The 17,167-nt window shown below is 48.0% G+C and overlaps 1 protein-coding gene across 3 annotated transcripts in view; it reads right to left on the reverse strand.

Annotated features, from left to right (window-relative positions):
• The window catches only part of GALNT17 (polypeptide N-acetylgalactosaminyltransferase 17), a 402,097-nt gene that overhangs the window by 194,414 nt on the left and 190,516 nt on the right, over positions 1-17,167 (reverse strand). For all 3 annotated transcript variants that reach the window (XR_010307414.1, XM_064166627.1, XM_064166626.1), the window contains 3 exons: positions 15,655-15,821; positions 3,247-3,421; positions 1,359-1,556 (listed from right to left, as the gene is read on the reverse strand). Coding sequence is in view for 2 of the 3 variants with exons in the window: in XM_064166627.1 (XP_064022697.1) it covers positions 1,359-1,556; positions 3,247-3,421; positions 15,655-15,821 (540 nt within the window). In the remaining variant the exon portion in view is untranslated. The remainder of the gene's footprint in view (positions 1-1,358; positions 1,557-3,246; positions 3,422-15,654; positions 15,822-17,167) is intronic.

The following is a 17,167-nucleotide window of genomic DNA, read 5'->3' on the forward strand; positions in this document are numbered from 1 at the left end:
TTGCTCCAACACCTTCACATCCCTCCCAAAACTGAACACAATAGTTGAGGTGTTTGCTTGGCTAGAAAACCACTGTGATCACAGCATCACTTCTGATATTATGGAGCTGTCAAGGGAAAATCCTTGCTGCACAACGAGCAGCTACAGTCTCCCTGTTCCCTCCCCTCTCCTGCTTTTGCTTTATTCAAAGGGACTTGCCCCACACCTGAAATCTGGAAGGGCTGGGGCAACAATTCAGAGCTGCTGGCTCTGTAAGTTGAAATGTTAGAACCATCTAAAACTCCATTTTCTACAAAGTTTAGCCCTGAGAGGAGATGTACTTTTTATTGCAGGAAAACCAACACTGTACTTCATGAATTCACACTCAGTTCATTACACAGGAATAATCACCTCATTCCTTATGATTTGCCAAAGCTTAATGCTGCAATTAAGGTAAAGTGACTTTGTCATATGCAGTTAAGTGTAAGACTGTACAAATCTACAATCCCTCTACTTCTTCAGTGGTTCTGCACCCTCTTACCAAATAATGTCCCTCTCCAAACCCTTACACTCCAGCAAACCCCTCCTGGCCTGTGTTACAGCCTCTCTGAGACACTAAGATGCTACACACTGGGGCTGGTTAACCTGGAGAAAAGGAGGATGAGCTGAGAAGCTGAGACCTTATGCTTTACAGCTCAAGTTGAAGTAGGGAACGTTTAAATTGGAAAACAAGAAAAAAATTGCTCCCCAAAAGGCCTGGAATCAGCCACCCAGAGAAGTGGCGGAGTCCTCATCCCTGGCATTGCTTAAAAGATGCATAGATGTGTTGCTCAAGGACATGAACCTGCTGGAACAGGTCCAGAAGAGGGCCAGAGATGATCAGAACACCTCTCTTATGAAGACAGACTGAAAGAATTTGGGCTGTGCAGCTTGGAGAAGGTGCCAGGGAGACCTTAGAGCTGCATTTGAATATCTGAGGGGGACCTCCAGGAAGGCTGGGGAAGAACTGTTCAGAAGGGCCTGTGGTAACAGGACAAGGGGCAATGGCTTGAAACTGGAGCAAGGGAGGTTTAGGTTGGACATCAGGAGGAAGTTCTGCACAGTGAGAGTGGTGAGACACTGGAATAGATTGCCCAGGGAGGTGGCTGAGGGCCCATCCACAGAGGCATTCAAGATCTTTGAGGGAGACATTTAGGACCTTAGAGGGCTCTTTTCAACTCACTGAAACCTGTGAATGGCTTAGGGGTGACAGATCTCTTCCAACCAAACAATTCTGTGCTCCAATCTCTCTAAGCTGGCTTCCTCAGTTTACCTTTCTACGTTTTGCCCTGTAGGAACAGAGTGATGGAGGGCGAGTGGCCCTGGGCTCTGTGACATACCTGATAGGCAGCGAGGGGTCTCCAGCATCCCACCAGTCCTTGGGGGGGCTGATGTACATGCACCACAGCTCCCAGCTGTACCCATGGGCAGAGTTCTCATAACGCTGCACCTCGAAGTTGTCCTGCTTGATGTTGTCTATGGAGGGGAGAATGACCCTTCTCCGGTTTTCCTGGATCCGGGAAAGGACTGGCTCAGCCCTGTGGAAATGAACAAAAGCACAGGCAGAGACTGCTAATTTCTCCCATGTTTTGCAGATGGACATGGGAGCTTTTATGTGCACTTAAATGAGGCTAAGGAAACATTCAGCTAACAGAAGGGAATAAGGTGGACTCCTCTCTGCTCTCATTTGCAGGTGGCATCATGCCTTCAGAAAGACACAGTAAAATCCATGAGGAGCCTGGAGACTGTCATGAGGTTCCAGATTCACACAGCCACTGTCTGGCCCATCCACTCTGCAGCTTATTGCACAGACATTCCCACGCTGCCATTCCCATCCTGCATGAAAACACACTCCCCAGGCAGGGAATCCTGGCTCAAAACCTTTCCTTCCACAAAGTAAGGCCGTGAAGGATGTGTTTTGTTTAACCACGCTATGCCCAGTCCACACTTCCTCCAGATCAAAAGTAAAACCACATCCCCGGGCAGAACAGGGTAAATTCTTGAAAGAAGAACTAGCTGAAAGGTCTTTTTTCCCCTTGGGACATAGTTCAAGGACTCTGTAGCTACAAAATTAATCTCTGGGACATTCCGACGTGCCCAGAGCTCTAAATGTGCTCAGCCTCACCTCTGCAGCCCCAGAGCCGCTGGTGGACCTGGGCTCAGCCTGCCCACACAAGGAGTACCTTGCACCCCTGGTTCTTTGAGCCACAGCAGCAAGCACATAGCACCAAGGTGAGTCAAGCCCATGCTGTAGAAAAGCTCCCTCCACTCTACCCCTAGAAAAGCTGTTTCAAGAGCTCAATAAGTGGGAACTTCTTCTGTTTATCAACCAAACCAATTCAGTGACCTGAGGAGAGGAACGTTTAGCTGAGAATCCAGGCATCAACAGCTCTTACGAGACATCCTTCAGCTGCACTGTCCTTACAAAGAATTCAGTAGCTGCACAGAAGTCTTTGTGTGCAGCTGCTGGAGCTTTCTTCTTGTGGATGTTATCCTCTGCTCAAATTAGACTTAAGTTAGCTTCCCCTACCTCCACTTTCCTAAACATGAATCATTTATTTCCTACACTCAGAGGAAACAAAATAAGTAGAATCACACTCAAGCTCTTCTCATGATATCTAGACTCAAGCCACTTGAACTCAGCTGTTTTCAACCTCTCTGAAAAAATCCTTATCAAACACCTTTTGCTGCTTCTGCTTCTTCGTTGCAGAAGAAACAAATCAATCTAAAGCACCTAAAGCCTTTCCCAGTGGGATCCAGCTGCAAAGGGCAAGGAAGCAGCAAACACGTTCTCTTTCAATCCCTTGCTCCTGGGGCTTATTTAAACTTCCCTAAATTACTTCAGGCTAAGGGAATGGGAAATCAACTCGAAAAGCAGAAGCAGAGGGCAAGAGGGTGTGCATAAAAGGAGGGGGTAGAAAAGGATTAGTAAGAACAAGGGCAGGGAGAGGTTTTGCTTCTGTTCTCCCCTCCCATCTCATTGGCAGCCACTCGACACAGAAGCAAGGCAGGATTAATCAGCCACTCGACTTGTTGGCAAACACATCCTTACAGAATCACAGAATGTCAGGGCTGGAAGGGAGCTCAAAAGCTCATCCTGTCCAACCCCCCTGCCAGCGCAGGGTCACCTCTACCAGCCCGCACAGGAAGGTGCCCAGGCGCGATGGACTGTCCCTTCTTCACTGCATCACACACACTCTAACGGTGACCTTGGGGTTGAGCACCTACCAGCCAGCAGTGAACTCCACGTGAGCATCAAAAAATCCTGTGATCTGGCCAGTGGCAGCTTTCCAGCCCTCGATACGAGCTCGGATCAGACCTTCCCTCTTCTGGTTGCGCACCACCTTCACCAGGCCCGGGTACCGTTTGTTGACGTACTCTTCTAGCGGCGCCTTCAGCTCCTCTGCAGAAGAAGTGCCAGAGAACCCACTCAAATGGTGCAACACCTCCCACCTAAACCAAGCCCACTCTACTGATGGATACAAACAGGACTGGCTGGAGCCACACACCTCTGGACACTACTGGGAGGGATATCACAGAAGGTTAGGGGCTGGAAGGGACCTATGAGGACAGGCTGAGGGAGCTTGGGGTGTTCAGTCTGGAGAGGAGGAGGCTCTGGGGTGACCTAATAGCAGCCTGCTTGTACTTGAAGGGGGCCTATAGGAAGGATGGACAGCAGCAAAGGCCTGCAGTGACAGGACAAGGGACAATGGGTTCGAGCTTGAGAAGAGCAGATTTAGATTGGATGTTAGGAATGAGCTCTTTACTATGAGGGTGGTGGAGCACTGGAAGTGGTTGCCCAGGGAGGAGGTCGAGACCCCTTCCCTGGAGACGTTCAAGGTGTGGCTTGACAGGGCCCTGGGTGACCTGAGCTAGTGGGGATGTCCCTGCTGACTGCAGGGGGGCTGGACTACATGACCCCTAATGGTCCCTTCTATGATTCAAAAGCTCATCCAGTCCAACCCCCCTGCCAGAGCAGGATCACCTAGAGCAGATCACACAGGAAAGCATCCAGGCGGGTTCTGAGTATCTCCAGAGGGAGATATAATCACATAAGGCTAAGAGCTGCTGACTGCAAAAGAACAAAGGTGCACTAACCACAACCATTACAAGAGAAATTCAAGGCTGGAAAGAACATTGGCAATGACTAAGGAGCCCAATGTCAGCTTTAGAAGCAAAAGGCAGTAGGCAGCAAAAGAGCACCCCAAAGGCGGACTAAACACAACCCTTACAGGAGAAATTCAAGGTTGCCAAGAACATTGGCAATGACTAAGGAGCCCAACGTCAGCTTTAGAAGCAAAGGGCAGCAAAAGAGCACCCAAAGGTGGACGAAACACAACCCTTACAGGAGAAATTCAAGGTTGCCAAGAGTACTGGCAATGACTAAGGAGCCCAATGTCAGCTTTAGAAGCAAAGGGCAGCAAGAGGCTATCTAGATGGCATTCTGCTATCTAGGTATCACCCCACTGAAAGACAAGAATAGAAAGAATTCACTCCTGGGTACCAAACACTTCTGCTCTGCATTTCTGATGGAGTTTTTAGCTGAATGAGATGCTACAAATGCTGCAAAACCCATCTGATGTCATCGGAACTACATCAGAACTGTGTACATGAGCTTCACCATCCTACTGACTCACCCTCGCTACTACAGCCTTGGCATTTGCTGCACGGTTTCCAGGCTCTGCCACTAGGGAAGCTGGCATTGCCCTTGTATTTCTGATAGGATGAAAGAGGTTTTGGTTGTGTTCAGATCCCCACATCTTGTGTCTTCTGCTTAATGGAAACTGAAGATCATTTACATGTCTTGTTGAAGCCCAAGTATGGTTGAGAACATAAGGGACCTGTCAGCCTGCAGACATCATCAGCATTAGGCTTTTTGATAGTTCATAGAATTATAGAATTGTTTTGGTTGGAAGAGACCTTTAAGACCATCAAGTTCAATCTTCCACTTAACATCACCATGTCCATTAAACCATGTTCCAAACTGCCATGTCCACATGTTTCTTGAACACCTCCAGGGGCTTCACAGTTCTCTGAGGAGCCTGTTCCAATCTCTGACCACTCTTCCAGCCTAAACCTATCCTGGCACAATTTCAGGCCATTTGCTCTTGTTCTATCACCTGATAGCAGGGAGAAGACACCAATCCCCACCTCACTCCAACCTCTTTTCAGGGAGTTGTAGAGAGCAATGAGCTATTCCCTCAGCCTCCTCTTCCTCAGCCTAAGCAACCCCACTTCTCTCAACCACTCCTCACCAGACCTGTTCTCTACCCCTTTGCCAGCTTTGTTCTTCTTCTCTGGACCTGCTCCAGCACCTCAATGTCTTTCCTGTAGTGAAGGGCCCTAAACTTAGCACAACATTGGAGGTGTGGCCTCATCAGCGCAGAATACAGTTGCAAGCACTAAGTATAAGAGACACAGAGGAGAGACTGAGGGAGTTGGGGCTGTTCAGTTTGGAGAGAAGGCTCCAAGGTGACCTTCTTGTGGCCTTCCAGTATCTGAAGGGGGTCTACAAGAAAGCTGAGGAGGGACTCTTTAGGATGTCAAGGAGGGACAGGACTAGGGGGAATTGAATAAAGCTAGAAATTAGTAGATTCAGACTAGATGTTAGGAAATCCTTCAGCATAAGAGTGGTGGGACCCAGGAATAGGTTGCCCAAGGAGGTGGTGGAAGCCCCATCCCTGGAGATATTTAAGGCCAGGCTGGATGAGGCTCTGGCCAGCCTGATGTAGTGTGAAGTGTCCCTGCCCATGGCAGTGGGGATAGAACTGAATCATCCTTGTGGTCCCTTCCAATCCCAACTGATTCTATGATTTTAAAATGGAAGCAAATGAAAGGTTACAACAAGGGCTAAGCACTTTTGTGTTTTTTCAACACTTTGGGAAAGTGCCTGTACTCTGCCAGAAAGTTTGGTCTTTAAGTCTCCTGCTGCATCAGTGAAATAAATGCACAGAGTTCTTCTGAGGAGAAAGACTCCAACAGCTAAGCAGTAACACTGTGTGACCACATGGACTCAACATCCTGAAAGCAGTTTGCTAAGAATGTCTTTTCTCCTTGGGAGGGTCCAAAACAGCAGAAAATTAAGATATAGATTCACAGAATCAACCAGTTGGAAGTGACCTCCAAGATCATCCAGTCCAACCTAGCACCCAGCCCTGGCCAATCAACTAGACCATGGCACCAAGGGCCTCATCCAGCCTTTGCTTGAACACCTCTAGGCACAGTGCCTCCACCACCTCCCTGGGCAGCCCATTCCAATGCCAATCACTCTCTCTGCCAACAACTTCTTCCTAACATCCAGCATGTACTTCCCCCAGCACAACTTGAGACTGTGTCCCCTTGTTCTATTGCTGGTTGCCTGGGAGAAGAGACCAACCCCACCTAGCTACAACCTCCCTTCAGGTGGTTGTAGACAGCAATGAGGTCCCCCTGAGCCTCCTCTTCTGCAGGCTAAACAACCTCAGCTCTCTCAGCCTCTCCTCATAGGGTTTGTATTCCAGGCCTTTCACCAGCTTCATCTTCCTTCTCTGGACACCTTCCAGTATTTAAACTTCTCTCTTGAATTGATGAGCCCAGAACTGGACACAGCACTCATGGTGTGGCCTGAACAGTGCTGAGCACAGGGGTGGAAGAACCTCCCTTGTCCTGCTGCCCACACTGCTCCTGAGCCAGCCCAGGATGCCAGTGGCTCTGCTGCCCACCTGGGCACACTGCTAGCTCATGTTCAGCCTACTCTCTACCAGCATCCCCAGGTCCCTTTCTTCCTGGCTGCTCCCCAGCCACTCTGTTCCCAGCCTGTGGTGATGCTTGGGGTTGTTGTGGCCAAAGTGCAGAACCCTGCATATGGCCCTGTTAAATCTCATCCCATTGGCCTCTGTCCACCCATCCAGCCTAGCCAGGTCCCTCTGCAGGGCTCTCCTACCTTCCAACTGATCAACACTTGTGCTCCTAGCTTGGTGTCATACAGTTCATGATCTCAAATCATAGTCTACTACCCTTTGACATGCAGGTTGGAAAAAAAAAACAGGAAAAAACTAAGTCATCTTTAATATAGCCCATGTGGTAAAATACTTGAGATGTACAAGCACACATGGGTTCCTACAAGCAAGAAACAGAGCAATGGAGAGAAGAAGAGCAAATAGCAAGTCCCATCTGCTGGCCTTAGCCCAAGAAATTATCAAAGGAAAAAGCATTATCTGTTCCTTTCCCTTCCACGCCTTCTTCCAAGCACATAAAACATGCTTTCTTCAAACTGCCTTTCTGGGGTGGTTCCCTTCACATATCAATTTCCCCAAAGTCTCATTTCTCTTTTATGCTGAGACGGGAATCAAAAGAATAAAGCAAATGAGCCCCTTCCTCAATTCAAAGCATCTGCATCACACACACATCCATAACTCAGCAACTTGCATTTCGTGCTGAGCCGCTCAGAGGAAAAAGAAAACAGTATTTCATGGAGACAACAACTCTCCCAAATGGTTTTAAGGAGACAGAGACACAGATTCTTTTTTGACAGATGAAGCTCTACAAGCTCAGCACTGGCAACTGGCATGTTTTTGTCAGGTCATCAATGCTGCAGACCATGGCAGCAGAGGCTAGCCTGAACAATTAAAACTATTTTCAAATGGGGACCTTTCATCTCATTTGGAGGAAAACAAGAGAAAGAAAATCATCCTGGGAATTGCCTGAGCAGCAAAAAGGAGAGTACAGCTCCAGTGAAACAGGATGAATCGTAGCGCCGCGCCTCGAAGGCAGCGAAGGGTGAAGCCTGGGAGATTCCTCTGCCTGCCGCACTGTGTAACAGGCAGCTTGTCAGAAACACCCTGGGGAGCCACAGCCACGTCCTGCTCCTTTCTGAAAGGATGGTGGATGCCAAGAGGTGAAGAACTTATCTTCTGAGAGCATGAAGGCCAGTACAGCACACCTGTGCAACCACACAAGGTGACTGCGAAGACCAGCCAAGAAGATGCTTTTGATTAGCAGCATTCTAATCCACCACTCTGGTCATCAGCAGAGGCCAGAGTGCCCTCTTCTCTCGTCATCAATGCATGCTTCAGGCATCCCTAACAGAATCAGAGAATCAGCCAGGTTGGAAGAGACCTCCAAGCTCAGCCAGTCCAACCTAGCACCCAGCCCTGTCCAATCAACTAGACCATGGCACTAAGTGCCTCACTGCATCAACAGGCTGCTACCCAAATGCAGAAACACTCAGGAGGAACACAAGCATTAAGCAGACATGGGAAATGTGGTTCCAGAGCCTCTGCTGCTAAGGGCTCACTGTACAACCTTGCCCAGATTTCCAGGCTTGGCTCCCTGCCCTCCATCCCTGTCTGGCCCAGCCCACAACACATATCTTTTCAAAAGTCACTTTTCTTCTGCACCAGAGAAGCCCTAATGGAGAGGATTGCTGCACATCTGTGCTGGCCTTCACCAGTGTCTCACCCTCCTGAGCTGGTTTACATCTCTGCAGGAAGAGGGCATGGTGCACAGCAGCTGCTGACTGCTACTTTGGTGTGATGAGATACATACTTAGCACTCAACTGAGCAGCCAGCCAGCAGGGACAGTGATGGAGTGAGCTTTGAATTTCGTTCTTCAGTGCACCCAGAAGTGCAGGTGTGGAAAATCCAGTTCTAGGTAACAAAAGAGAAATGCCAGCCTCTAGGAATGCTCTGCAAAACTCCCATCCAAGCATCAACACAGCCTTGGCCAAAACTAAGCTCTGCAGTGGAATCTAGAGACTCCTTTCTCTTCTGTACCTCATGGCACTCTTCCCTCCCACACTCAGCATCCTTTGAGGAAGCCTCCATCCTTTGGAGCACATCCCCATCATCCCTAAGCCATGGCTATTGAGCATGCAGTCAGTATTCACACGTGGAGGTATCTCTGAATGTTTAGCCTTTGCCATTGCACAACCAGCTTGCAGGGAAGATTTGCAGAGAGAAACCCTACTGAAAATGCCAGCAGGTTCAATTTGAATCCTGCCTTTTGCTCTCCATCTGTCTGTATTGATCTTCACTGAAGGGCAAGTCCAAGGAACTAAAATCCAATAGACCTGTTGCTCTATTAAAAAAACCCTTCTGCCAGCTGCAATGACTTATGTTATCTAGGGCAAAGTATTTTGTCACCTATGTGAGCCTTCTGGGAAACAGGCCTGCCAAAGAAATTGAACCACCTGATGCTACTGAAAGTAACCATGGCATGGACATATGCCCAGAAGCAACCCGAGGACATCCACTGCTCAGTGCTCCACACCACAATTCCTACCCAAATCTCCCCAAAGGCTGTTGAAGTCCCCAGAACTCAAGTGGGGAATTGCCTGTTGTCACACAATGCAAGACCAATGGCATCAGAGGAGCTCAAGGAGCTACCAATGGCAGAAAAAATTTCATACAATGGCCAGGTGGTCCCAGGGAATGGACTGCACCTCCTCTCCACCCCTAAAGAAAACATGATTGTGTTTGCCAGGCTGAGCTGGGTGGGAAAGGTCCGCAGAGCCTGAGGCTCTTATCAGAAACTCTGAAGGTTGGAGGGCACAGAAGTCAGGGCTGGGAGAGTTCCAGTGCCATGGGAGCCACCAGCCCTTTTCTGTCCCACACCTTTGCCTGCCTGAATCACACCAAAGCCACCACTGGTGAGGTTTCTGCAGCACAACCTTACAAAAGAAACTGCAGTAAATTAGCACTAGAATGTTTGCAGTGACGCTTGGAGCCAGGTGAGTCTTTGAAACCTTTTGCCTGCAAATACTGAAGAGGGGAACAGGAGCAAGGATTCATTCTCACGCAGGGTTACAGGCAAAACTGGCCCCACAAGGCACAGTCAGCTGCAAGCCTTTGGTTCAGTGAAAGCCAAATGTCTCTCCAGTTCCTCCATGCCCGCACAACCTCCAGACTCACATGAGGAAACAGAGCCACACACCAGAGCTGTTCAAGGGCTATCAGATAAGAAGAAGGTTCGATCTCTCAGCCTACCCACATTGTCGGCTTTCAGGAGTTGATTCAACCTAAGCCTTTATGCAAGACCTCAGCACTTAGCTTTAATGTCCTGTGACAAGAGAATGTCATGTTAGATGCAGCCCTTCTGCCAAATCTCACATTCTTGATGTGATCCAGATCTGGGGCTTTGTTTTAACAGAGCTTTAGATATGATACTTACTGTAAAGAAATTCCAGTGAGACACTGGAACAGGCTACTCAGGGAGGCTGTGGATGTCCCTTCCCCTGGAGATGTTCAAGGCCAGGTGCCTTGAACATCTGACCTAGTTGAAGGTGTCCTGCCCATGGCAAGGGGGTTGGAACTGGTGATCTTTAAGGTCCCTTCCAACTCAAAGCTTTTATGAATTGCCAGTGGGGTTGGACTAGATGACTTCCAAAGGTCCTTTTTCACCCATATTAGAAAATATAGAATAACATGAGTTGGAAGAGACCTTAAAGATCATCAAAGTCCAACTGCTAAACTGGCACTGCCAGGTCACCATCAATCCATACCATTCCATGATTCTATGAACTGGAGACAAACCAAGCAGGTCTGCTGCTCTCCTCCATGCCCTGGCAGGACCTGAAAGCCTTGGATTTGAACACCAGGTCAGCTACAACTAAGCAACCCAGTGAGGAGCTGGAATAATTAGGTTGGCCCAGTGCCTAAGAGACGCTGAGATATGATTCAGCTTCTTGCAGTTGTGTTAAAACCTTGCTTGAAACACAAACACATGGAACCCAGGCGAGGCAGCTCCCAGGAGAGCACGCACAAACTGCTGTTGTTGCTGCTGAAATGAGCTGCAAAACAAGAAAGTGATCTATCAAGTCACAGCTAATACGTTACAGCCAGGTAAATTACGACCCATAGCATGTCTCACTGAGTGCAGCCAGCTCCTTCAAGCAGCCTTTTTATCCAAAGGTTTTCTTTTCCTAGCGAGGGGTTTGCTTTTCAAACAGATATTATCCCAGATTAAAACCACCCAAAGACAGCCAAGAAAAAAACAAAAACAAAGAAAGACAGACTAAAAGCAAAAAGAAGCAGGTGATGATGAAGCTACAGCCTCAGACAACGTGTGCAGCTGTGAGATAACGTGACATCTCAGAGGCACGTCGCTGCATCCCTCCAACATCTCAGGCAGCACGTTATCACTCCGAAACACAACCTGTGCACTGCCTTTGTAATTACACCCCTGCAACAAACACAAACAAAAGCAGCCTCCAAAAAAACTCTTTACAAAGTACAATGTGCAGCTCTGGTTCAAACTACAACTCCCTGAGCTCTCCTTCAAGGGGGGATTTTGTTTTCCTTTTCTCTGTTACAATGCAGCAGTATCTTGAATCTATTTACAGCTCAGAGAGAAGGAATCAGAATGAGTGTGTTTATTAACTGTTAATCTCTTGCTGCCTGCTTTTACGTTGTGCAGTGCAGCTGTACACCCCATGTTACAACAGAGCTGAGCATGAGATGTGTCTAACGAGCCTTCAGAAGCAGTTTGTTCCACTCTGAAAACTACGAAACACCAAAAGGTTTCATGGTGCCTGTGCAACTCATTAGGGGTCTACCCAGAGGGCACATTGCAGCCAGGATGTGCGGGGTATGTAGCTCCTACCCCTGTCACTGGGACTAATTTAAGAACCTGAAGTTGACTTGGAAATCCCAGGTGGCTTTTTATATCTGCTTTGGGAACATGCTTGGCTCTTCAATTACCCACACGAGTTCTGTTTCCTCATCACCTCTGGGTAAAAAGCTCCCTGATGAAACCTGCACAGAACCCTGCCCTGAGCTATGGACTTTCATGAGCCTCTGGGCAACTTTCCCAGAGGCTGCTTTTGGTAACCCACCAGGGCACAACACACCTCCTGGGTTTCAGCCACTGTTCTCTGAAGATCAACTTTCTTTCAGGTATATCATAGAATCAGGCAGGTTGGAAGAGACCTCCAAGCTCATCCACTCCAACCTAGCACCCAGCCCTGGCCAGTCAACCAGACCATGGCACTAAGTGTCCCATCCAGGCTTTTTTTGAACAGTTTCAGGTACAGCAACTCCACCACCTCCCTGAGCAGCCCATTTCAATGGCAAATAACTCTATGAGTGAGAGCCTGACCTCCCCACACAAAAGACTTTGGCCAGGCCACTGTAACAAGCCACAGAAATCATCCCTCAAACCCAAATGGCTGCTTATATAGACATTAAACTTATTCCTCTTCTTGTTCAATCACAGCCATCAAAGTTTCACCCACCCATCCACATCCTCTGCTTGGCACCAGCACATGATCCTCCAGGATTCATCTCCAAATCTTGGAGCTCATGAGAAACTATTTTGCTGTAATTATTTTTCTGCAACAGCCAAGTCTATATATTACAACGACTTTGTAATATCCAAAGGATCAGCAATATGATGTTGCTATTGCTGCTCACAATTATTTCCTACCATTAGTGGGAATGACATGACAATGTTATTGCCATTAATAATTCTTTCTTGTCATTGAAGCTCCTTGATACTGCAGAAAGTGAGTGCATGAGTCCCAGAGATGTGTTCTGGTTTGCATCATTTCTTTTACATGAGAAAACTGGATTATTACACGCTTGGGAGGAGCTCTCCATAAACATCTGCCAAGTTACCTCATTATCTGCCTTCAAATCCCTCCTTAAGAATCTCATTTGTCATGATGCTTACACAAAGACTCAACAGCATAACACTGCCATTACTAACTCCACCAGCTATTAGCATCACCTCGCTCCCTGCACCCACTCTCTCCCTGTATAATTCCACTGCAAGGTTTCTGAGGACAAAGCCATCTTGGTGTTCAGGTGTGGTAAAATGCCTGAGCACAACCCTGGGCCCTCACTAGAGCCTCTGAATGTTCATGTCTTGATGCAATCTGTGGGTTCTCTCAGTGGGATGCAGAGTGCATACTGCCTGGACGTGCAAGGAGAATGGAAGCTTCCCACCTCCTGAACATGATACATGATTTTTTTCCCCCTCGGTTTAAGGTTATCTCCTGGCTACAGGCTTGGAGAAGAGTGGCTGCAAAGCTCCCCAGCAGAGAAAGATCTGAGGGTGCTGATCAACAACCAGCTGAGTATGACCCTGTGTATGCCAAGGTGGCCAAGAAAACCAACAGCATCCTGGCCTGGTCCAGCAATAGCATGACAAGCTGGTGAGGCCAGACCTTGAATACTGGAGTCAGTTTTAGGCCCCTCACTACAAGAAAGACATTGAGAGGTTGGAGCATGTCCAGAGAAGGGCAATGAAAATGATGAAGGGTCTGAAGAACAGGTCTGGTGAAGAGATGTTGAGGAAACTGAGGTTGTTTAGCATGGAGAAAAGGAGGCTGAAGGGAGACCTTCTGTTGCTCTACAACTCCCTGAAAATGATGTTGTAGAGAGGTGGGACTTGGTCTCTTTTCGCAAGTCACAAGAGGAAATGGCCCCAGATTGCATCCAGGGGGGTTTCGGGTGAAGATTAGAAGAAACTTCTGCACTGAAAGAGTTGTCAAACACTGGAACAGGCTCCCCAGGACAATGATTGTATCTCCATTCCTGGAGGTATTGAGAAGAGGCAGAGATGTAGTCCTAAGGGACAGCACAATCCTATGACCAACCTCCCTGGCCAGATGGGTGCCACAAGACACTTCCAGCACAACTAAGGCAGCTTGGTCAGCCTGCAAAAAGAGCAAGCACAAAGAGCTGGAAGTGCTTGGACATGCTACAAGCTTTGGCCACCTGTCTCACTGTCTTGTGAACACACTGCCACCATTCAGCCTCACCCCTAGACCCCACCAGGACTGGCCCAGTCTTGGCAAACCACTAGGAGGATGATGCCTTGTGATGTCAGCCGGGGATAAAGAGATTTCATTCTGCATCCTCTTTGCCAGCTGCAGTCTCAGCTTGTTGTGGGGGAGTGTGGTGACATTCTTCAAAAGGTTTTGCCTCATTGTCCTGTGTCTCTCCAGAGCACTTGACTCAATATTAGCCTCAGTGCTGGATGCTGAACGATGGGTGGAGGTTGTTTAGAAACATATTTCTTTAGGCACAGCAATGGGTAGAGAAGCTCAATAATTAATACCAAAGGCTTATTTTTCAGAGTGCTCACCTCTTCACCCCACTGATATGGTAAAACTGAGACAAGGCAGGATCTCACTGGGGTGTTTTGAGACATCTAAGTACTGGGCAGTGTTCAATACTGCAGCACCACATCACCTCCACTTTCTCTTCACTAGCCACACAGTTCCAGCTCTGAAATCCCACGGCTTCACTGGTGCACATCATCCTAGCTTTTGCACTAAAGCTGCTGCAATTTCCCTCAGCTGAGGAGCTGCCCTCTATGATTTTTTTTTGGTTGGGTGTTTTTTTTACTGGTAATTATAATTCATCAGCTTTCTATGGTGCTCATTACTGTGGTATTTGAGTGTCTATTTTTACAGGCTTGAGTAGCTTGCTGTACACCATCTCGTCTCACTGCAGACAGACGAGCAACCTCTCAGGCTCCCTCTGGAAATGAGCTCTCCACATCCTGCACTCTCCCTGCTCTCTTCTGATCACTGCATACATCCTTTATTTTTTAATATAATATTAGAAACATGCAGTGCAAACAAAGGAGGCAGCAATTAAAATCACTTAACTGTTTACTCTTCTTCTTCTGGAAGAATTTCACTACCCTACTTTCATTATTCAACTGTATGCTAGGAAGAAATTCTTTGCTGCAAGAGTGGTCATGCCCTGGAACAGGCTGCCCAGGGAGTCACCATCCCTGGTGGTGTTCAAGAAACCTATGGACATGGCACTTGGGGACATGATTTAATGGCCATGGTGGTATTGAGTTGATGCTTGGACTGAATGATTGAGAGATCTTTTCCAAATGATTCTATATTGGGAAATAAAAAATAACCTTGGAAGAATCCAAGTCTGAAAATGCTTCCAGATGAAACCACCTCCTGTGGCTTTGTGAAATCAAAAGGCAGAAGGGAAAGTATTGCAACAGTGAGTGTGAGCAGGCTGAAGCAGCCAACATGAGTCTAATGGGAGAAACCTAGCATACCTCTTTGTGAGCTGTGGCCTCACTTGAGCAGGTTGGGTGTGTTTGTTTCTTCTTCTTCCTCTTTACTTATCTTTCTCATATCAAAACCAAAATATTAGAGGAAGGAGGTCTTCTGCAGGGTCCCAGCCATTTATAAAGCCTGGGACACTATTTTACAGTTAGGGAAATTGAGGCATCTCTCATTTAACACCACTGCACAGGGCTGAAGTGCCCTAAGCTCATTAGGCTCTGGGCTCCTGTCCTTCAGCTGTATTAAATATTTAGGACTGCATCTCTGCAGCAACTGAAGTCATACTAAAAACAAGGATGCACTTAGAAGCAGACCCTCTGAATGCTGCCACAAAGAGAAAGTTAAGCTGTCCTTCTGCTTTCCTGTAGCTTTCTAGCTTTCAGCTACACATTCAATTAATAATTAGCTGAGATTTTAACTTGGGCTTGATCCTGTTTCTTTTTTGCTACAGAAGCAGGAGAGGACTGATCTGCCTGCCAGCACACCTGCCACCTCGCACCACGGTCCTCCCAGCAGCATCGCTGCTCCCAAAGAAGCAAAACTCCTCCACAAGATTTAAAGAGATTAAACTCCCTCCTGGTGCTTTGGAGATTCAAGGCCCAGCCTTGCTAACCTTCATCACTGTTGTCATCCACGAGGATAATCTCCTTCAGGAGGTGTGCTGGCGTGTGATTAACTGCGCTGTGCACCGACCGCAGGATAACAGAGAGAGCTTCGTTCACGAAGATGAAGATGATGGAGATCTGGGGTAGGTCCTTGCTGTATTTCAACTCTTTGCACCTGCAGCACATAAGGCAGAGAGACAGAGAGACAGGGTTACAGAGTGCACCACAGAGCTTGGAGTCAGGCACGCACAACGAATACACAGTGCAAACCCAGGGCTGACACCTCACAGCTCCACACGGCTGCATGCTACAGCTGCCTGCACCTGGTGCCCACGGTACTGGCTAGAAGAGGTGGTGACAGAGTGTCCTCTGAGCCCAGAGAGCACTGAGGACAAGCTGCAGGTACAGAGTGCACTGAACTGTGGGTGTGGTGGTGTGGGTTGTGTGCCTATGTCTGTATGTGTGTGAGCATGAAAAAAAAAGGCAGATTGCAGAAAAGGAAATGACTTTGCCATTGGAAGTGAAACTCCACGTTCCTGCCGTGGTTCCAGACCAGCTGGTGCTCAAAAATGAGCCTTGCTCTTAAATGGCACTTGGGAATTTTCTTCCTGTTTGCTTAGGACCCAAATGAATATGAAATGATCCTTGGTTAAGTAGCCTTAATAAAGGTTTTAGCACTCTTTGTAGATACTGCTGAGCACATTCCCAGCTCAGAAGTGCCCCACCAGAGCACAGCCTAGAACTGGTGTCTGTACTTCACAGCCAGCACACATTAAAAACAAAAAGTTGTGACCATCTCTCTGGGATTCAGAGGTAATTGCTTATCTCAAGCTGCTTTTGTGCTCGGGTGTCTGCTTAGACACATTTCTGTGCATCAGAGAGGAAGTGGAAGGGGTCCTCAGGTTACCTACTGCCACCTGGAGCACAGCCCTGTGAGGAGAGGCTGAGGGAGCTGGGGGTGTGCAGCCTGCAGCAGAGGAGGCTCAGGGCCAGAGCTCATTGCTGTCTACAACTACCTGAAGGGAAGCTGTAGCCAGGTGGGGTTGAGCTCTTCTGCCAGGAAAGCAGCAACAGAACAAGGGGACACAGCCTCAAGTTGTACCAGGGGAGGTCTAGGCTGGATGTTAGGAAGAATTCTTCACAGAGTGATTGGCATTGGAATGGGCTGCCCAGGGAGGTGGTGGAGCTGCTGTCCCTGGAGGTGTTCAAGACAAGACTGGTTGAGGCCCTTAGTGCCATGGTCTAGTTGATTGGATAGGGCCGGGAGATAAGTTGGACTGGATGATCTTGGAGGTCTCTTCCAAACTGACTGATTCTATGATTCCATGAGAAGAAATAAGTTCACCTTACACTGATACAGCAGACCTCAAGACAAAGGACATCCACAGAGGAGAAACAAGATCATCAAGTCCAACCATTATCTAATCCTACTAAGGCCACTACTGCACCATCTTGGTGACACCATATCTAGAAGACTTTTAACTACATCCAGGGATGGGGAACAAGCCATATCCCTGGGCA

Source organism: Pogoniulus pusillus, chromosome 27 (genome assembly GCF_015220805.1).
Source record: "Pogoniulus pusillus isolate bPogPus1 chromosome 27, bPogPus1.pri, whole genome shotgun sequence".
Classification (NCBI taxonomy): Eukaryota; Metazoa; Chordata; class Aves; order Piciformes; family Lybiidae; genus Pogoniulus; species Pogoniulus pusillus.